This window comes from Chrysochloris asiatica, unplaced genomic scaffold, assembly GCF_000296735.1.
Source record: "Chrysochloris asiatica unplaced genomic scaffold, ChrAsi1.0 scaffold00246, whole genome shotgun sequence".
In the NCBI taxonomy this organism is placed as follows: domain Eukaryota; kingdom Metazoa; phylum Chordata; class Mammalia; order Afrosoricida; family Chrysochloridae; genus Chrysochloris; species Chrysochloris asiatica.
The window spans coordinates 2657916-2680334 of record NW_006408764.1 but is presented as its reverse complement, the minus strand read 5'-3'; the positions used below and the strand labels follow the sequence as shown (position 1 = coordinate 2680334).

Sequence of the window (22419 nt, the reverse complement as noted above, 5' to 3'; positions counted from 1 at the left end):
GGTGTTCCTTAGTCCTTGGGTCCAGTTAAGTCTGGTTTCCATAGGAATTTGATCTGTTTTCTGATTTTCCTTTTTAAAAATTTAACAATTGGCTTTCACCAGTCAGTTTCAGCATACTTCTGGGTCTAGGAATGGCAGAAGTTTGGCTGCTATTAATCTCCAGAGTATCATACTGTACCTTTTTGGGGGTGAAAATATGCATAACAGATATACCACATTCAACAATTCCTACATGTGCATTTCAATGATACTGGTTATATTCTTCACATTTCTTGTGTCACTATTCTTGCTATTTCTACTATATTCTTTAACCACTGTTGACTTAGATTTACTACCCTTAAACTTGTCATGAAACTTATCACTTGGATTATGATGTTGGCAAAGAATATTGGATGGACTGCCAGAAGAACAAACAAATCTATCTTGGAAGAAGTACAACCAGAATATTCTTTAGGAGGGAAGATGGTGAAATTTTGTCTCATGTACTTTGGACATCAAGTGGTTCCAGTCTTTGAGAAGGACATCATACTTGGTAGAGGGGCAGCAAAAGGAAAAAGACTGGCAATGAGATGGATTGACATAGTGACTGCAGCAGTATGCTCAACATAGTAACAATTGTTAGGAAGTACAGGCCCTGGCAATGTTTTGCCTGCTGTAAATTGGGTAGCTATAAGTTGGAACTAATGTGACAGGTAACAGTAACAACAAACTTCTCATGACGAATAGTGCAGTGGTTGAAATACTTGGCTGCTAATCAAAAGGTCAACAATTTCAGCCTAACATCCTCTATAAGGGAGAAAGATGTGCCAATTTGCTTCCATAAAGATTTACAGTTGCAGATATCCTATGGGACAGTTCTACCCTGTCATGTAGGGTTGCTGTGAGTCAGAATTTACTCAGTGGCAACAGGTTTAGACTTTCTTAAACTTCACATACATGCTTTAGAGCAGAGATGGTGAATCTTTTTTCTGCCAAAATTTATAACTATGATTGGTGCACCATACAAAATTATCAACTTAAAAATTAGCCTGCTACCCATGAATGAGGACATAGCCATGGAGTGCTAGAGCTGTGAGTGAAGCGTCCAGCTGATATGAAGTGAGGGGAGATGCACAATGTCGCCCAAACGTGTAGATAAGGACCCATTTGACCTAGTCCCGATAGCTTGATCAGAACTCAACTAGAGAAAGATTTAAAAATGTTTTTTACAGAGGCAACAAGTATAAATTGCTACAATTTAATGAACTTGACCTATATTTATAGATGTAGTAGTTCAAAATACCCACTGAGAGGGAATGAGTCTTTACATCAAGTATCAATCCTATCCCCTCTGTATACAGGGTTGATAGGGATGGGCAACTTGATATTGGCTACCTAAAAATGAGGGGTCTGACAGGGATGTATTCTTTCACCATACTTATTCAATTTATATGCTGAGCAAATAATCCGAGAAGCTGGGTTAAATGAAGAAAAACGCGGCATCAGGATTGGAGGAAGACTCATTAACATCCTGTGATATGCAGATGATACAACCTTGCTTGTTGAGAGTGAAGAGGGCTTAAAACATTTACTGATGAAGATCAAAGAGCACAGCCTTTGGTATGGATTACGTCTCGATATAAAGAAAATGAAAATTCTAACCATTGGACCAATAAATAACTTTCTTATTATCAGAGAAAAGATTGAAGTTGTCAAGGACTTCATTCTTACTGGATCAACTATCAACACTCATGGAAGCAGCAGTCAAGAAATCAAATAATGTATTATTTTAGGCAAATCTGCTGCACAAGAACTTTTTCAAGTGTTGAAGAGCAAAGATATCAGCTCGAAGACTAAGGTGCGCCTGACCCCAGCCATGGTATTTTCAGTAACCTCATATGCATGTGAAAACTGGACAGTAAATAAGACCATAGAAGAATTGATGCTTTTGAGTTATGGTATTGGAGGAGAATATTCAAAGTTCCATGGGCTGCCAAAAGAACCAACAGATATGTGTTGGAAGAAGTGCAGCCAGAGTGCTCCTTGGAGGCCAGGATGGCCAAACTTCATCTCTCATACTTCGGACATATTATCAGTAGGGACCAGTTGCTTGAGAAGGATATCATGTTTGGTAAAGTGGAGGGTCAGAGGAAAAGGGGAAGACCCCCAACAAGATGGATTGGCCAAGTAGCAACATTGATGGACTCAATTGTGGCAGCAGTAGTGAGGTTGACCCAGGATCAGGCAGTGTTTCGTTCTGCTGTGCATAAGGTCGCTGTGAGTCGGTGCTGACTAGATGGCACCTAACAACCACAACAAAAATGAAGGGGCTATAAGGGCAGGAATTTACTGGCTTACAAGTTTTCAAGAGGGAGTTTAGTTTTAGAGTGTGCGGGGGAAGGTAGACTCCACACTGAATAGTTTTCATCTTGTCTAGACGGGTCTGGTGAAAGGAGATGGGGATAAGATTCTTATGATTCAATAGTGACTAATTATTATCATGACTAATTGCAGCTGTCACAACTGTAAAGGTAGAAGTTTTGTAACAAAAAGTGGGGGGCAGTTAATCTCACAGTCCAGGAACAGAGGACCCTAGGACCATCAAGGGAGAAGAGCACGAGAGGAATGTGGGACCCTATCCAGAGAAGCAGCAACACCAGAGATGGAGGCAGAGATGAACACATGGAGAGATAGAACAGCTTAGGACTCTAGACTCATAGAAAGAGAAAGCCTGTGTGCTGGCAGCCAGGAGACAGGCTTGCAGAATGTGCCTTTTGGTTGTTTAAATGATTATATATTGCTGAGTGTTTTTGTGTACACTCCCCCCAAAATAAAAAAGAAACAAAAAAAAAAGCAGAGGGAATAGAAGCAAATACTGTTGAATGGTGATCCGTGGAGGACATTGTAATCATTGTAATGAAGTGATGAGTGTAAAACCGATGTTCTCCCATGTAAACTATCACTTGGTTTACAATAAAAACTTAAATAAAATAAAGCTTGCAATATTTGGTCAAACATTTAATTAACTCACCCCTAATGTGATGGCTCAGGAGAAAGATGAGGCTACTCCCGTAAAGATATACAGCCTTGGAAACCCTATGCAGGGTCACTATGAGTTGGAGCGGACTCCACGGTACTTAACAACAACAATGTGATGGCTGGAACTGCGGTTGCCTTGGCAGGGCCATACCAGATGATTTCACAGGCGTTTTAAGGCCCACAGGCCGGACATTCTCTATCCCTGCTTTAGGTTTACAACTTTCAATTTGATCTTATATAAATCTTTTATTGTTGTTAAGTGCCCTGTACAGGGCTTCTGAGGCTGTAATCTTATGGGAGCAGAAAAACTCATCTTTCTCCTGAGGAACAGCTGGTAATTTCAAACTTCTGATCTTGAGGTTTGCAGCCCAATTCGTAACGACTGCTCTACCAGAGGGCAATTATAAAATGAAAAAATTTATTAAAGACTTACATGAGATCAAATTGAAATTTTTTTTTTAATTTAGCTGAGCCGTTGTTTAGTTTAAAGGTGACCAGTTCAATATTTAAAGATTTGTATTGGCAGTTACTTTTACTTTTAAATCTATGGCTATGTATATGTTCTGGCCCTCATTGGTTTGTTTCCCAGCTCCCTGATGGTGTCTTCGTAGGTCACCCTCATGCCTCTGATGATATCACCAGGAGTGTGGAGCCCAGCAGGCCAGGCAGGAACCATGTCAGGGAAACCTCGTCTAATTCTTGAGCTGTGAGCAATATTAGGATGATACCTAGAATCTTTGCCAGGGACTTGGCATAAAACTTTCTTCACCTGATGCCAAAGAATGAAAATGGCCTGTGTTTAACTTGGAGCAGCGAAAGCTGGCTGACTTTTTGGCATTTGGAACCCAATAAACAATGACTTCAGACCATTGTTTTCTTTTGTGTTGAGTACATCCTGTCACCCCTCATACTGAGCGGTTTTAGACTGGTTAGTTTTCCACAATTTTTATACTAAAGTTAGACTGACATTTAAAATATAATTTAAACTTTTCAACTTCGAACAAAAAAAGACTTTGCTAGATGGAACATAAAGTGGTTGTTTTAAGACCTTTCTAAAATCCTTTAAAACAGAGACATGGAACTTTATTATTTATTTAGTTTGATTTTAAAAAAGAAAAAATGATTTTTCTTAAATGTTTTAATTAACATGGTGAATGATAGCCCTTTGACAGTACTTTTTTTAGAGCATTTATATAGCTAATAATGAGTTGACTGGTAACTTTTCCTTCATTCTTAGAAAGTAAAAAGTAGTAATGAGCCATTCTTTCAAGGGTTTTTAAGTAAGTTGCCTTAAAGTTCCATCCTTTGAGTTTTCTGCATATGAGGAAATACTCAATTTTACTGTGAATCAAGTTGCAGCCACATAAGCGTCTGCTCCTCACAATTTATTGAGTGACGCACGCTTATTTACTGAGCCTTTTGTGTGCCAGAGCTCTCATTAGCTCTGAGGAGACAACCTGAACCAAACAGAACAGAGCTGCTGTTTTCCGGGGCTGGGATTCGAGACCCTTTTCACATCCCAGAACACAGACTGTCAGGATAGACTAGGGCCATAAGGCCTTGTGCCTCTTAGGCTGCACCCGCCACCCCTTCCCTGCAAGCAGGGTACATACTCGGGTCTCATATAGGTAGGGGATTGGTGTTGGTGACCCAGAGAGAAGGGACCCTTTCCTTCTGAGCTTTCCTCAGATGCTTTGGAGTCCTTGACAGTCTCCAATCACTGTATAATGCCTTTGCGTGTCTAGTTGTATATCTGTTTGTTAATCTGGTAAACTTCAAATGTACCTGCTTTCAGGGCAACTTTTATGTGTCTTGATTTACCTAGGACAACACCTTTTAAGTACCTCTGAACATCTTTGTCCATCTCTGAAGAGTTCCCCTTGGTCTTAGCTAGCAGAAGGGAACATTGGAATGACCTTTGACAGACATGGGGGGACCTGCTGGCTCTGTTCCTCAGAGGGCTGCTCACTCCAAACTGTCATTTCATCATTAGTAGCTCATTTCCCAGGAGCTTGGTACAGTCCCCCTGCTCAGATCTTCCTTTACCCCCAGCAGGCTTTCTTTGGGAGAGCTGCCTCAGTGTTCTGTTAGGTGCTGAATGTGCATCTGGCCCAGGTAAGTGTGGGATGGGTATCTGGGGTTCTCTGGGGCTCTCTTCCTTGGTGTTTGTGCTCTTGGGGAGAAATGTAGACTTTTACTGAGAGAAGAGGGAGTAGAACAATAGTAATCCGTAGTCCAACCCACTGCAAGCTGTTAGCATTTTTAAGGTTTCTGAGCTCCAAGGGATGAAGCTTCTTGGACTGAGAAATGGAACTGCTACCCAGCCGTTGTCCTTATCTGTCACCTTATATCCATGACTGGTGGGCATTTGTTCAGAGCAGGTCTTTGAACTGGTTTGAACCGGTTCAGTCATGGCCAAGGAGGTAAACTGGAACTGACTCAAGGTTTTAAAATTTGGGCAGTTGGACTATTAAATGGAACCAGAAAATGATTGCTTCAAGCACTGAAATGGGAAAGTTGGAAGAAGTGTAGTGAACTGTTCCAGGAGTCTTATGTATAACATTCGATTATTGCCAGGGCTTTGAGAGATTGACACACCTTCATAGTAGTGCAGTTGTTGCCATCTTTGAACCATGCACCATTGTTTTCAACTCAGCTGTGTAAGAGATTTGATTGCTGTCTTAACTTGCACACTGCCCTTGTTTCCTAAGCGGGAGATTTAAGTTTCTAGCAGGATTTCGACTTGTGCTTTTTCCCATTCTGATGAGTGTTCTAGTTCACCCATATTTAAAATTTTTTGGTGTTGCTTCATTGGCCATGAACCAGTTCAAAGCCCTGGTTCAGGAGCTTCACCAAGACTTTGGGAGGTTCTCTCTTCATGAAGTTAGATTTTACTGGGCTAGAACCTTGCTTGCTGAAAGTGAAGAGGACTTAAAATATTTACTGATGAAGATCAGAGAGCACAGCCTTCGGTATGGATTACATTCAATGTAAAGAAAACAAAAATCTTCATCATGGGACCAATAAACAACATTCTTATCAACAGAGAAAAGATTGACGTTGTCAATGACTTCATTCTTCTTGGATCAACTATCAACACTCACGGAAGCAGCAGTCAAGAAATCAAACAACGTATTGCATTAGGCAAATCTGCATAAGAACTTTTTCAAGTATTGAAGAGCAAAGATGTCAGCTTGGAAGATTAAGGTGCGTCTGACCCAAGCCATGGTATTTTCAGTAACCTCATATGCATGCAAAAACTGGACAGTGAATAAGGAAGACCATAGAAGAACTGATGCTTTTGAGTTATGGTGTTGGAGGAGAATATTGAAAGTGCCATGGGCTGCCAAAAGAACCAACAGATATGCGTTGGAAGAAGTGCAACCAGAGTGTTCCTTTGAGGCCAGGGTGGTCAAACTTCATCTCTCATACTTCGGACATATTGTCAGGAGGGACCAGTTGCTGGAGAAGGATATCATGTTTGGTAAGGTGGAGGGTCAGAGAAAAAGAGGAAGACCTCCAGCGAGATGGATTAGCAAAGTGGCAGCGTCAATGGACTCAAGTGTGGCAACAATTGTGAGGTTGGCCCAGGACTGGGCAGTGTTTCGTTCTGTTGTGCCTAGGGTCACTATGAGTCAGTATCAACTTGCTGGCACCTAACAACAACAAGAACAGTGTTGAGCTTGGACTTCATGACGAGCATGACTCTGGGTGCTAGCACAGAGGGATGAGAGCCCCATTTCCAGTACCTTTTTCTCAGTACTGAGCACTGCATACGTGGTATTCCAGAGAGTGTAATGTGAATGTTTTTGTGATGTATTCGTAGTATTACATTGGAATCTTGAGTGCCATTTCCTCCCACTATGTTCTGACCCCAAACTCTTTGACTTTGGCCCTTGAAAAACAAGAAGGATTTTTCAGTGCCTCCATCACCTAATGACTTCTTGTTAAGTGCTGTCTAGTCGATTCCGACCCATGATCCTGTATAGGGTTTCTAAGGAGCAGCTGGTGAGCTTGAACTACAAATATGAGACTACATGTTAAAAACCTGTTAGGAAGATCCCAAGTCCTATTAGGGGTATGGGGATACAGTCTGCCAGATTCCTAACATGGGTAGACATAGCCCTTGCTGTAGGAAGCAAGAAAGATACAAAGATGCTTTTTTTCAAGTTGCAAAAGGATCTTTGCTCCCAGAGCATGGAAAACCAATACAGAGGAGTTGGAGTTGTGCCCCAGACATTGCCCGCCTGCTAAATGTAGAAAACTTAGTCATGCCTATGAGACAGACACCCCATGTCATCATGTATCCGTAGATAGCCAACTGAACTTATGCTTCTGGTAGGGTAGGGTGTGTCTTATAACCGATGCTATTTTCTTTTTTTTTTCCGATGCTATTTTCAAAGAAGCTGAAAAATTTTAAATGGAAAACCAGAAAAGTAAAAGATCTATTCTCTTTAATAAATCGAGATATAAATAAATTAAGGAGGAAGGACACAGGAAGATGTTAAAAACAGTTGTTCTCTACATTCATTCATTAGGTGTGTGTCTGGGGCTGTGTGAGTACTGGGCATACATCAGTGATCAGAGCAGACATGTCCTTGTTGTCTCACAATTTACAACCTGTGGGATATTGGTTGAGCTGAGCCATTGACTGAATAAGAGTTAGATGTATAGAAAAGAGACTATTGATTTCTGCTCTTTATTCTTTATTTGTGCTTACCTTGAGTTTATTTTGATCTTGTTTTCCAGATTCTTGAGATGGGATTATTGGTTTGAAACATTTTTTCTAGTGCATTTGATGCTATAAATTTCCTTCTAAGCACTGCTTAGCTGGGCTCCACAGTTTTTGATAATTTCTAATTCAATTCAGTGTGATTTTTGCTGTTGATACTTTTTCTTTGAGCTGGGGATTATTTAGATGCTGTTTTGTTTCTAAGTGTTTGGAGATGTTCCTGTTACTGATTGTTATTTTGATTTTAGTGTAACTGGAGAACATATTCTGTATGATTTCAGTTTTTTAAAATTTGTTGAACTTTGTCTTTCGGTTCTGAGTATAGTCTGTTTTGTATATTTTCCATAAACACTTGAAAATATTGTGTGGTCTGCTATTGTTGGATTGTCGTTGTTAAGTGCTGTCAAGTCAATTCCAACTCACAGTGACCCTGCATAGAGTTTCCAAGGTGTTTTCAAGTGCATTGAGTGTGTTTGGATTCATAGCAACCCTGTATAGGATTTCTGAGGAATTGCTGATGAATTTGAACTGCTAACTTTGCAGTTCAAATGACCTTGACATCCAGTTCTTATTCTATAGCACCATATTAAGACTTCAGTTTCTAAGATGATATTGTTGCTAGATGCTGTCGAGTTGGTTCCAACCCATAGCGACCCTGTATAGGGTTTCCTAGGAGCAGAGCTGGTGAGCTTCAACTGCCAGCCTTGTGGTTCAAACTGACTTTTCAGTCCAGTGCATTAACCCATAGCGCCACACCGGGACTTCAGTTTCTAAGAGAGTGCATTCTATAAATGTTAGTTAGATACTGTTGGTTGATGGTATGTTTGAGTTCTAAGGTAGCCTTGCTGATTGCTTTGTAGTTATGTCAGTTGTTGAGAGTGGTGTTGGTTTCAACTGTAATTGTGAATTTCTCCTTTGAGTTTTCTTTAAATTTTATTGTGTGAAATGTATGTAACAAAACATTCCAACCATCTTTATGTGTATAACTCACTGACATCAATTATATTTACAGTGTATACAACCATATTGATTTCCAAATATTTTCAGCACAGTTAATAAAAATGCTGTACTCCTTAAGTAGTATCCCCCCACAATCCCTTTTTACCTGCCCCTGGTAACCACTAAGGACTTGGTTTTCCTGTTCTTGTAAACCATGCAATATTTGTTCTTTGCTATCAGACTTACTTCACTCAGTCTGATGTGTTCTATGAGTCCTGGTGTGGTGTTATAGACTAAGCACTGGACTGTTAATTGTCAGGTACACAGTTCAAACCCACCAGTTACTCTCAGAAACACTATGTAGCATTATTATGAGTCATAACCAACTTCATGGCACTTAACAACAAGAACAATGTGTTCTGTCAGTTTTTGTTTTACATATTTCACAGCTTTATTGTTTGGTAAATATATAGTTAGTACTGCTGTGTCTTCTTAATAGATTGACCCTTTTATCATTCATTACTACATGAGGCTAATTATAAAAGTATTACTTCAAAATCAAAGAAACCTTTATTAAAAATATCAAAATGTGAAGCTGTTGTTTCTCAACATATACTCCATCTAGGTCTATACACTTCTGAAGGCAGTGTTTCCATTTCTCTTAACCTTTCACTGAAGAATTCTGCATACATTGATTTACACTATGTCAAACGACAATTTGGGCATCTTCCAGGGACTCAGATCCTGTTCTTTTTAAATGTTCACTGAGTTTGGGCAGCAGAACGAAGTCTGAAGGGGGCAAGATCAGGGCTGTTGGGTTGATGGGCAAAGAAAACACAGTGCATTGTCCTGATGGAAAAAAGTTTCAGTCATTCCTCAAGTCTTGATGTCTGTCCCAAGCCAGTCTATATTTTCCTTTCCATCTTTTGTGGTGGTGGTGGTGTGCTGTAGAATCAATTCCCACTCATAGCAACCCTGTATGGGGTTGCCAAGGCTGTAAATCTTTATGGGAGCAGAAAGCCTCATCTTTATTCCATGGAGCACCTGTTGGCCTCAAACTGCTAACCTTGTGCTTAGCAGCTCAATGTGTAACCCACTACACTACCAGGACTCCTCACTACCTTTTTGTGTCCTAAGATAGGCGCCCTGGTGGCACAGAGATTAAAATATCAGCTGTTACTAAAGGTTGGTGGTTTGAGCCCACTGTGGGAGAAGGATATGGTAGTCAAAGATATGTTGTGCAATTCTAGTCTGTTCCTATAGGGTAACTGTGTGTCAGAATTGACCTCAAAGGTAGTAGAAGATGTGTATATCATATTTACATATTCAGGATTTTTAGTTGTACTTAGGGGAAAGAATATATGTATCCCGTTTTTATAGAAGTAAAAAGCCAGTTGTCTTTTTATGTTGTGTGTTTTGAAGTCTTTTAATGAAATAACTTCCTTATCTTGACATTCTGCTATATTTAATTCTAACAATTTTCAAGTTCTTCTTTTCACATTTGGGTACCTAATCTACTTGGATTTTCTTTTGGTTATGATGAGAGGAACCTTATTGCCCCACCCCACATAGAATGTTGATTTTGTTATTCCTTGTTGATGTGATTTAGAAGACATAATGTGTTACAGAATACAACTGCTCCATAGGGTGTCTTGGCTGTAATCTTTATGGAAGATCTCCTGGTCTGTTTTTCTGTGGTGCTGCTGGGTGGGTTTGAACCTTTTAGTTAGCAGCTCAGTGCAAACCGTTGGCACCACCCAGGCACTTTGAGCCTTTACTTGAACAGTTTCTTTGCAAATTGCTTTTCAACTCTCACTCTGGTTCCATAGTTTGCTTGTCCACCTACCTATGTGATACTACTTTAATACAGTTAATGTTAGGTGCCTATATGAGTTGGTTCCAACTCTTACCACAACCCTATGCGCAACAGAGGAAAACAGTGCTGTGTGCTCTCCTCACAGTTGTTACATTTGAGCCCATTGCTGCTGCCACTGTGTCAGTCCATTTCCTTGGGAGTCTTCTTTTTTGCTGACCCTCTATTTTTACCAAACATGATGTCCTTCTCCAGGTCCCTCTTAATAACATGTTGGAGAGAAACAGTCTTGCCATCCTGTCTTTAGCTTCTAAGGAACTAAGGAACATTCTTTCTGTACTTCTTCCAAGACAGATTGGTTTGTTCTGGCAGACCCTTTTTTTTTAATTAAAAAAAAAAAAAAGCTTTTATTGTGAATTGAGTGATAGTTTACATGAGAGAACATCAGTTTTGCACTCATCCTGTTGTGTTTTTTTCATTGCAATGGTTACAATCCCCTCTATGCATCATTATTTAATAGTATTTGCTTCTATTCTCTCTGGTTTTTTGTTTTTTTAAATGTCCACAGAAAAACTCAGGAATATATAATCATTAAAACAACCAAAGGGCACATTCTGCAAGTCTGCCTCCTGGCTGCCAGCACACAACCTTTCTCTTTCCATGAGTCTAGAGTCTTCAAGCAATTCTGTCTCTCCATGTCATCACCTCTGCCTCCATCTCTAGTGTAGTTGCTTCTCTGATTAGGGTCCCATGTTCCACTCATGCTTTTCTCTCTTGATGGTCCTAGGGTCCTTTGGTCATGAAATGTAAGATTAACTACTCTCCCCTTTATGTTACACAACTTCTACCTTTATAGTTGTGACAATTGCAATTACTCATGATAACTATTACCCACTATTGAATCAAAAGAGTCCTATCCCCATCTCCTTTCGCCAGACCCATTTAGATAAGGTGAAAACTGTTCACTGAGGATTTTACCTTCCACCACACACTCTGAAACTAAATTCCCTCTTGAAAACTTGTAAGCCAGCTACTTTGTACCTTTACAGCTTTCCCATTTTAGATTGTCAATGTCTAATTTGTATTTCCTTATCAACCGTATACTGAAGGGAAGACTCCTTCCCTCTTGGTTGGTATTTTGTGTTACTACATCTGTAAGTATAGGTTAATTCCAGAAAATTGTATTGTAGCAAGTTTCATTTTCTTCCTGTGTCAGATTTCTTTATCTTCTTCTAGTCGAGCTCTGGTCATCAAGCTATGCAAGCTAGGTCAGATGGGTACTATCTACAAGCTTTGGTGTACCCCACCACTTCTTATCAGCTGGGCACTTCGCTCTCAGCTCTAGTCCTTTGTGGCTAGGTCAGTGTTCTTGGGCTTAAACTTCCCCCAAGTTTCCCCAAACTTTGGAACAGCCAGCCCTTCCTCTTCTCTTTCTCATCTCAAGGTTGACAGATGTCTATGGAACGTGGTTGAACTCAGCCCATATCTTCATTGCTGCCTTTCTGCCACTTCCACTCACATGTAGACCAACTTGGTTGCCAGCGAACTTGCATGCCTGCTCATGTGTTCCCTTTAAATTTCACTCTCGCAGGGGGGTTTGTCCTGAAGGGACTTGATTGTTTTCCTTTATGGCTCCCCAGTGAACAGCGTGCTTGTTCTTGTAATAACCAAACAGACTGCCATTTTTGGTTTTGGTTTTACCTGCTGCTCTTTCTTTCGGGAAGTATCTTCTGTTCCTTTAGCCGCTCCGGGCTGGTCTGCATGTCCTTTCAAGTGAGAATGTCCCACTTCCTAAGGGCCTAGATGGGGCTCAGGATTCCACCTTAGGTCCTATACACACTACAAAACCTCAACAAGAAGCCTATTTCATTGGCAAGTTATAGAACCCCTTTTTAGGTACTCCAGTTAGAGACCATGGTACTTTTTAATAGTCTTCTCTAACACCATAATTCAAACGCATCTGTTCTTCTACAGTCTTCCTTATTCATTGTCCAATTTTCACAGGCATATGAGGCAACTGAAAATACCACAGATGGGGTCAGATGTATCTTAGTCGTTAAACTGATACCTTTGCTCTTGAATACTTGAAAGAGGTCTTTTGCAGCAGATTTGCCTAATGTAGTACAATGTTTGATTTCATGGCTGCTGTTTCCTTGAGTATTGTTTGTAGATTAACTTCAGTCATTTCTCCATTTATCATGATGTTATTTATTGGTATAATAGCTTTATGATAAGTCTTGATGTTTGGTAAGGCAGTATTCATGATTGTTTTGCTTTCTTGGGTTTTGGCTGTTTTACGGATTTTAGGTTTGAATTTAAGTTCCAGGATCCTTGCTTGGGTGGTACAAACAGTTAACATTTTCACTTTGCTAATTGAAAGCTTGGGGGTTTGAGTTCACTCTGAGGTGGCACTTCTGAAAAATCAGCCATTGAAAACCCTATTGAGCACAGTTCTTCACTGATACCATGAGATTACCATAAATCAGAATTAATTCTGTGGCAACTTTTGTTGTTGTTCAAACACATAACAAGCAGGAACAGCAAAATCAACAACAAAAAAATTGAATTGGGAATTGTACTGACTTTAGAGTATATTGTTTGTTTCAGTGGCTTTGTTTCCTTAGCAATTTTGAGTTTATCTACTTTGCAGTACCCAGGTCAAAAGATGTCATATAGCTTCTTGGCAGCCTGGGTTTAATCCTTTTCTGAAATGTGAAGTTGCTCATGATGGCTGTGGGCACTTGTGAGCCAATAAGTCCCACAAGGCATTTGGGTGTCTGAGGACCTAGAACCAGGGTATCATGAGCTGTAAATCCAGGATCCAGTTAAGATATATACACACTTTTTCTGGTTGCTGTCTCTAAAGATACACCAGTCCCCTTGCTTTTAGTGATGTTGACATTTGGAGTGACCATGCCATTCATTTTATAGAAAGTCCCACATTCTGAATTTGCCTGGTTGTCTCTCATGGCTCCTGTGTTTCCTATAAACTGGTAGTTAGGAGAGCAGCCCTCCCTAACAGAAATGTAATGTGAGCCTCATATGTCATTTACAATTTCTTGGTAGCCTTATATTAAAGACAAAAAAACAGGTAAACATGTGAAGTTGATTTTGATAGTATATATATTTTATTTAACTCAGTATATCCAAAATTTTCATTTCAATATATAGTCAATATTTAAAACATACTAATGAGATATTTCATATCCTTTTATAATACTAAGATTTCAAAATCTGGTGTGTATTTTATACTTAGAGCTTTTCTCAGCCACTTTTCCAGTGTTCAGTGCTTTGACTGCTATGCCATACCCTGTAGGGCAAGAAGCTTGATTCGACTCAGGGTAGATGTTTTTGGAAGGAAGACTTAGGTGGTGTTAGTAATTGCCTGTATATGACTTTGAAACCATGGGAATTGCTGAAGTCTTAGTCTGTTTTTTTTTTTTTTTTCTTTTTCAGGCTCTGGGTACTCTGGAATGGAGCAGGTGTACAGAGGGTGAGGACCCAGTTCTGGGACCACGTCGCTCACCTCCTTCCTTAGAGAGAGTACTGACGGAACAAAGTTGGGCCCAGTACAAGGATGTCTGGGAGCCTCTTGCTGCTGCCCCCATTCTGGGGGAGGACCTTTGTCCTTCTGCTATTGGTGGCCTTGGTTCACTCCCGCTGGCCCAGTGAACCCTCAGAGACCGTGAGGGATTGGGAGAACCAGCTTGAGGCATCAATGCACTCGGTGCTCTCAGACCTCCGTGAGGCTGTTCCCACAGTGGTTGGCATTCCTGATGGCACAGCTGTTGTTGGACGCTCATTTCGAGTGACCATTCCAGCAGATTTAATTGCCTCCAGTGGAGAAGTCATCAAGGTGAGACTGATATAAAGTGTAAATGAGGGAGTTGTCTCATCTTCTATTTTAGTTCTAATGCTTTTTCCTTCTCAGTTCTACACTTCGGCAGTTCTGAACTCAGTTCTCTTAGGGCCTGCTAAGTAAGTACCCCTTAGAAGAGGGTCAGTCACTGAGTGTTTGTTTATAAAAAGGTCCTCATATAGCTCAGAATAGCACCCTAAACCTTCCTGTTCCCGTTTTGAGGATGTCACCATTAAAAAGCGTTTACCTATGTACTCTGGAGTTTTCTTGTAATCACTGAGGCATAGATTTTGGAGGCAGGCCTGTTGCATGTATAAGAAAAAGGTGTCTTTCATAGATCATGGGACTACAGCCAAGAAATACAAAACTCTTAAATGTTTTGATCTAGCTTTTTTATCTTGAAGTACAATGCTGCCTGTGATAGGATAATATCCATATGCTTATGAGGAAGATTAGTTAATACCATTATTATTCAAATTTATGTTCCAGCCGCTAAAGCTGATGGTGGTAGTATGTCTTGGAGTCGGTTCTGACTCATAGTCCCTGTATATGGTTTCCCAGGCTGTTAATCTTTACATGAGCAGAAAGCCTCTTCTTCCTCCTGCAAAACTACTGGTAGTTTCGAACTGCTGACCTTGAGGCTAGCAGCCCAACGCGTAACCACGACACTACCAGACCTCCTTAGCCACGAAAGCTAGAGATGATGAAATTGAAGAATTCTACCATCTTCAGTCTGAAATTGATCAAACATGCAATCAAGATAAATTGATAATTGCTGGTGATTGGTGCTAAGGCTATAAACAAAGAGGAAGGATCAGTAGTTGGAAAACATGGCCGTGGTGATAAAAATGATGCTAGAGATAGCATGATAGAATTTTGCAAGACCAACAACTTTATTGCAACTACCTTTTTAAAACAACATAAAACACATCTATATATTTGGATCTCACCAGATGGACTATGTAGGAATTAACTTGACTACATCTGTAGGAAGAAATGGTAGAAAAGGTCAATGTCTATCCAAACAAGGCCAGGAGGCAACTGTGAAACAGACCATCAGTTGCTTATATGCAGGTTCCTACTGAAGCTAAAGAAATAAAAACAAGTTCACAAGAGCCAAACATGACCTTAAACATATCCTATCTGAATTCAGAGACCCTCTCAAGAACTGATTTGGTGCACTAAACAGAATAGTTATGGTTGACATCAAGAACATAATACAGGGAAGGAAGAAAGCAAAAGGCCATTAAAAAGACTGGAAAGAAAGAAAAGACCAAAATGGATGTCAGAAGAGGCTCTTAAACTTGCTGTTGAGTGTAGAGAAGCTAAAGCAAGTAGAAGAAATAAGGAAGTAAAAGAGCTGAACATAAAATTTCAAAGGACAGCTCAAGAAGACAAAGTCAAGTGTTATAATGAAATGTGCAAAGTCCTGGAGTTAGAACACCAAAAGGGAAAAACATGCTCAGTGTTTCTCAAGCTGAAAGAATTGAAGGAAAAATTCAAGCAATATTGACTTGCAATATTAAAGGATTCTATTGGCAAAATGGCATCCTGGTGTGGCACTGTAGGAAAAGCACTAGACTACTAACTACAAGGTTGGTGACTCAAATCCACCAGTCACTCCTCAGAAACACTATAAGGGTGGCTATGAATTGGAACTAAATTGACAGCTTTTAGCAACAGAATCAATGTGGCAAAATACTGAATGATGCAGCAAGCATCAAAAGAAAATGGAAAGAATACACAGAATCACTGTACCAAAAAGAAATGGTCGATGTTAAATCATTATAAGAAGAGTTGCATCTGATCAAGAGCCATTGGTACTGAAGGAAGAAGTTCAAGCAACACTGAAGGCATTAGTGAAAAATGGGGCTCCAGAATTTGATGGAATACAAACTGAAATCTTTCAGCAAACTAATGTTGCACTGGAAGGTTTACTCATCTATGCCAAGAAATTTGGAATACATACAGCTGCTTGGCCAGTTGATTGGAAAAGATCCATATTTGTGTCTATTCCAAAGAGAGGTGACCCAATGCAATATAAAAATCATCTATCAATATTGTTGATATTACATGCAAGTAAAACTTTGCTTAAGATAATTAAATGGTTGCAACAGTACATTGACAGGGAACTGCTAAAAATTCAAGCTGGATTCAGAAGAATCTTGGAAATAGTGGTAACAGTAATATTGCTAGTGCCACATGGATCTTGGCTGAAAGCAGAGAACATCAGAAAAATGTTTACGTGTGCTTTATTGACTGTGCAAACATTATTGACTATGTAGACCATGACAAACTATGGATAGCATTGCTAAGAATGGGTATTCCAGAACACTTAATTGTGCTCATGAGGAACTTGTACATAGCTCAAGAAGTAGTCATTCAAATAGAAAATGGGGATTCTGAATGGTTAAAAATTAGGAAAGGTTTGCACCAGGATTGTATCCTTTCACCATACTTAACTCAGTCTGCATGCTGAGCAGATAATCTGAAAAGCTGTATTATATGAAAAAGAACAAGGCTTGAGGATTGGAGGAAGATATGCAGATGATACAACTTTGGTTTCCGGAAGTGAATGTAAAATACTTACTGATGAAGATCAAAAACCACAGCCTTCAGTATGGATTGCATCTCAGTGTAAAGAAAAAATGATTCTCATATGTGGACCCTAATAAAAGCATCATGATAAATGGAGAAAAGATTGAAGTTGTCAAAGACTTCATTTTTTTTGGATCCAGTATCAACTCTTATGGAAGCAGCAGTCAAGAAGTCAAATGATGTATTATTACATTGGACAAATCTGCTTTATAATACCTCTTTAAAGTGTTCAAAAGCAAAGATAACAGTTTGAGGGCTAAGGCGCGCCTGATGCAAGCCTTAGTATTTTCAGTAGCTTCATATGCATGTGTGAAAGTTAGACAATGAAAAAGGAAGCCCATAGAAGAATCAATGCATTTGACTTATGGTGCTGGTGAAGAATATTGAGAATACCATTGACTACCAGAAGAACAAATAAATCTATTTTGGAAGAAATACAGCCAGAATGTTCCTTAGAAGCTGGGGTAGTAAGACTTTGTCTTTCAAAATTCTGACATGAAGGCACTCCGTTCTGGCTTTCTGGATCAGCAATTAAGTGCCTGGAGGTGCCTCACTCCACAAGTCAGCTTCCTGACTAAAGACACTTAACACTGTTGGTTGTGAAGCCCACCACTGTCTTGTGTTGGTTCTGCTTCTGCTGCTGCTTCTCTGCCATTCCTCTGCTGCTCCTCTAGTGTTACAGCTTTGTGTCCTTAGGTCAAAGGAGGCTCAGTGTTCAGAGATCTTGGGGTTCAGAGGACAAGGTTTACTCCTGGCTCTTCTTTTTTGATGGTAATGTGATTTCCCCTTCCTGTGTCTGAGATGGCTCATTTTATAATCACATTAGAGTTCCAAGTTTTACGATCATAATTAATCCTGGTAACAATTATTCACAGTGGAATCATAATCCTTTCAGCATCTTCCCCCACCTTCTCTTACCCAGACCCATCAGGAAAAAAGTAATTTGGTGGGAGTTACAAAGGCTATGGTAGAAGAGCCATACAGAGTAATTCTCTGCACTGCAGAGTTTTGCTCTCATTTAGAGATTATGTTTGCTAGTATTTTTGATTACCTGAGAACCAGAATTATAACCTTTTGGAGAACAACCCAGAGAACTAGGGAATCTGAGACCTGTGGCAGAAGAGTTTCTTACCTCATGCAGGATGAGAATTAGGTGAAACAGAAAGGTTTTCAGTGAGGAAGAACCATTCTTCTGTATAGGGTTGTGAGGGTTTGGAATTTTCCCTAGATTTTAGATTGTTACCAGTTGGAGCGAGGAGGTGTGTGTATACTCTCAAGCTCCGAACATCTAAACCAGGCATGTTTTTTTCTCAGCCAGATAGTAAATATTTTAGAATTTGCAGGCCATCCTATTTCTGTTGCAACTCTGCAGTCCTTCCAGTGTAGTGCAGAAGTAGCCATGGATGGGTGATAAGAAGTGAATGATCTTTCCGTGGATACTGTTTGGGAACACTGAGACAGAAGTTTGAATTTTATATTATTTTGACATGGCATGAAAACGATACTTTTGAATTTTTTCAATTATTTAAAAATGCAAACCCCATTTTAAACTCATGGACCATACAAAAACAACTGGCAGGTCAGATTTGGTCCATGGTTATAGTTGCTGACCTCTGCCAATAGAGTATTTCTCCCTTGAGGTGTGGCTTGAAAATGAACTAAAAATATTTCAAGGTCTATACTGTGTCAGGAGTCCTGGTGTGGTGTTGTAGGATAAGCACTTGGCCAGGAGGTTGGTTTGAACCGCAAAGTTGACAGTTCAAACTTACCAGCTGCTTCTTGGAACCCCTTAAATATACAGGGTCACAGTAAGTTGGAACTGACTCGACGACATAACAACAGTAACAAAACTTGCCAGTGGAGTATAGTGTCTCTGTAGTATAAACACCAGACTGCGAGCCACAAGGTCGATGGTTCAAGCCCACCAACTACTCCATGGGAGAAAGTTAAGACTTTCTGCTCCCACAAAGTTTTACAACTTCAGAAACCCTATATAGAGTCCCTAAGAGTTGGAACTGATTTGATGGCACTTAACAAGAACATACCTTTTGATAGTTTTTATATCTAGTCTCCAATTAGACTTCTGTACCTATACACAGTGTTCTGGCTTCTATTGGTCTGTAATAAACTACCTCTGAACTTAGTAGTTTTGTTCACATTTTATGGGCCATTAATTTAGGGCTTATCCAGGAGACTCATCACATGACATTCATTGGAACACTTTAAAGGGGGTTGAGGATCCATTTCTAAGATAACTTACTTATAGCTGGCAAGTTGTTGCTGCCTACTTGACTGGGAACTTAGTTGGAGCTTTAGGTCAAGCATCTGTGGTTCCTCTCCATGTAGACCTCTCCATGGGCTGCTTGGGTTTCTTCCCAGCAAGGCAACTGAGTTCCTAGACTGAGTATTCCAGAAACCAGGAAGTAGAAGACACCAGTTTCTTAAGGCCTGGTATATATTCCATTTATCAAAGTAGCCACCTGTCCTGACTCAGGGGAAAGAGACGTAGCTCCTTTCAGTGGAAAGAGTGGCTTAGAATTTGTAGCCATTTAAAAATGTACATCCTTAGGGCTTGTGGTTCAGAAACAAGCAAGTTGGCAAGCACCCATTTGTCTGCCTGTGCCAGCTCTGGCTAACAGAACAAGGAACCAGGCCCACAAAACAATTTTCCTGGTCATAACTAGCTACAGCTAAGCACAGCAGAACCCTTTGGAGACAGCTCTGAGGTAGATATACAAAATTTGTTATCTTTGGATAATGGAGATAAGGGAAAATGAAAGAGTTGATGAATGAGGAACATTTTAACAATAAAATGTCAGAAATAGGATCTTAGCTACAGGCAGATAGATCTCAGGGTTTTTCTAATTGCCAAACCTTTCAAAACATATTCACCTCAACTACTGATTAAACAATATTGTATTGAGAGATTTTTTTTTTTTTTAAGTTGGTGACAGTGCTACTTAAAGCCTGGGCATGAGGAAAAATTGCTCTAGGTCCATGATTAAAGATGTCTCAAATGAGGAGGTTAAAGCCTAAGAAACTCTGTGGGGCAGTTCTTCTCTGTCCTATAGGGTTGCTAAGAGTCAGAATTGACTCTTTGGCTGTGGGTTTTGTTTTGGCTTGAAAGTGAGGAGGAGAGCAGTGGGTGGGACTGGGAATGAGGTTGGTATATAAGAGGCCTTATTTGTTACTTTGTTTTTTTGCTGAACAAAGGAGAAGGTAGAATGGGAAGATGGATGCCACAAGGCACCCAGGGCAGGTATGAGCTTGAATAAAGTAGCTGTACCTCTCAGTAGGCCCTTTCCTTGCCTGGTCTTCCCTTCCCTTAGATCATGTCATATTTTCAGGGATGGCTTATGATCTCAGGAGTGACCATATTTCTAAAGATAGTGAGCTGTGTACCAGTTCACTTCTACAGAAACCTTTCCTAGTTTGCAGACGTTTGCCCAAGATTTCTTTGTAATTTCATACTACACCAGTGAGTAGGACATTAGATGAAGAGCAACAGTTTTGGAGAGTAATTTCTTTTCCAAGGTCAAATTTGAACCTCTCCGTACCCGAATCTTGTTCCAGTGACCATTGGGATGTCTTATTGGGTTAGTCCTATTTAGAAGTTTGTTTTTTTTTTCTTTCTTTCTTTTTTAAATGTTTTATTGTGAATTATGTGATAGTTTACATGGGAGAACATTAGTTTTACATTCATTCTATTGTATATTGTCTCTCAGAAGTGTTTTGAACTGACATACTTGAGCCTGGTATTTGCCATATTTGGCTGAGAAAATTAATATGCTTATTCACCAGGGAAGTAAAGAAGCTTTCTTGGTGGGAAAACAGGATTCTATCTGGACATATTTATTGATTTATGGAAAACAGATTAGTTTGTAGTTAGCCAGCCTGTAGGAAAAGAGGGATGTGACTCTTCATCCCAAAGAGCCTTGCTCACAAGGCAGTTTGGGGCAGGGAGTTGGTCAGAAGGCCTGACCTCATTCTAGGAGTTTTTTATGTTTCCTGCACTTTTACAAATGTTTCCCCATTTGTAAAACAGGATTGAAAAGATCTGTATTAAAGGAGTTGTCTTTCTTTCAATATAATAATGTGTGGTGCTAACCACAAGGTCAGTGGTTCAAAATTACCAGCTGCTCCTTAGAAACCTTATACAGGATCACTATGAGTCAAAACTGACTCAACAACCAGCTAGCTCTAAACAACAACATGATAATGTTGTATACATGTGCACTACTGGAAATACAGAAAAAGGAAAGATAAAATCTTCTTATTCCTATGACAGAGTGAACTCCATTGTTTTGTGTGCTCATTAACAGGTGTCTATGTTATATGCAGAATGGACATATGTTTTTAACTTTTTAAACTGTAGCTTGAGTCTTTTCCTGTGATCATTTTGTATACTTTGGCATTATAATTTTTAATGACTGCCCAATATTCTTGCGTATGTAAATATGGTTTAAGCCCTTGGTCCCAAAGAGTCTTGTTGGGGTGATATCCAGGGTACATTATTGCTGCCCTTCATCTAAGCTGCCAGTGTTGCTCACTTCTTCTCAGACTCTGTCCCACCCTGCCTCCAGCCTGAGCTCTCAATCTATTCTCCATGCTGAAGTTGAGAGAAGTCTTTATTTTTTTAAAGTTTAAATCTTCCCACACATCCCTCCCCCCCCATTATTGAGCCTCGCTTAAGAGTGATCACACCCCATGTGATCAGCCTCAGGCCTCCTCTTCTACCTCCTTTCCTTTGTATACTGTACCTTGGTCACACCAGCCCCTTTCTGCCCCAGAACATAGGCCAAGCTCGGGTCCTCCCCAGGCTTCTGTTTTTTCTGTCTGCACGGGCACAGCGCCTCTTGTAGGCTTACCTTGAACGGCACCTGGGGCATTGGAGCTCTTTCCCTTTACTCTGGCAAAAGCAGCTTTCCCACAAAACCCAATGAGTGCCCCTTTAGTCCCTATAAAGCCTGCTATGGATTATCAAAGACTGCCCAATCCTGTGTCAGGGGCAGCAAGAGACCAAGCTCACCTGAGGCCTGTGGTGTCCCATGTCTTGTATGGCCCTGGACCCTGTGACTCACACACACACACACACACACACACACACTCTCTCTCTCTGTCTCTGACTCACACTCTTTTACTCTTTCAGACTTGGCTTCTTGCTGTATTTTCCAAATTGGCGAAGTGGCCCTCAACCCATCCGTCTGATTAGTAGCCATATGTTTATTTGTCCATTATTAGAACAGACACATTGTTTCATAGTTTTAAGTGCATTGTAATTTATTGCTGTTCTTAATTATTGTGGTGTTCAAATTGTCCCAGATTTGACTGTTAGGAGTTCCTTTAAGCTGTTTTTGTGATGTGACTCTGTCAATCTTTTAAGCATTTCCTTACTTTTTTTTTTTTTTATTAAATGTTTTTATTTTGGATTGAGTGAAAGTTTACAGGGCACATCATCAG

At 40.1% G+C, this 22419-nt stretch overlaps 1 protein-coding gene across 1 annotated transcript in view; it reads left to right on the top strand.

Moving 5' to 3' along the window:
* DAG1 (dystroglycan 1 (dystrophin-associated glycoprotein 1)) overlaps window positions 1-22419 on the top strand; it is an 86572-nt gene that overhangs the window by 49205 nt on the left and 14948 nt on the right. The window contains exon 2 of the mRNA XM_006873600.1: window positions 13959-14358. Coding sequence (XP_006873662.1) covers window positions 14080-14358 — 279 coding nt within the window. The 5' untranslated portion in view covers window positions 13959-14079. The remainder of the gene's footprint in view (window positions 1-13958; window positions 14359-22419) is intronic.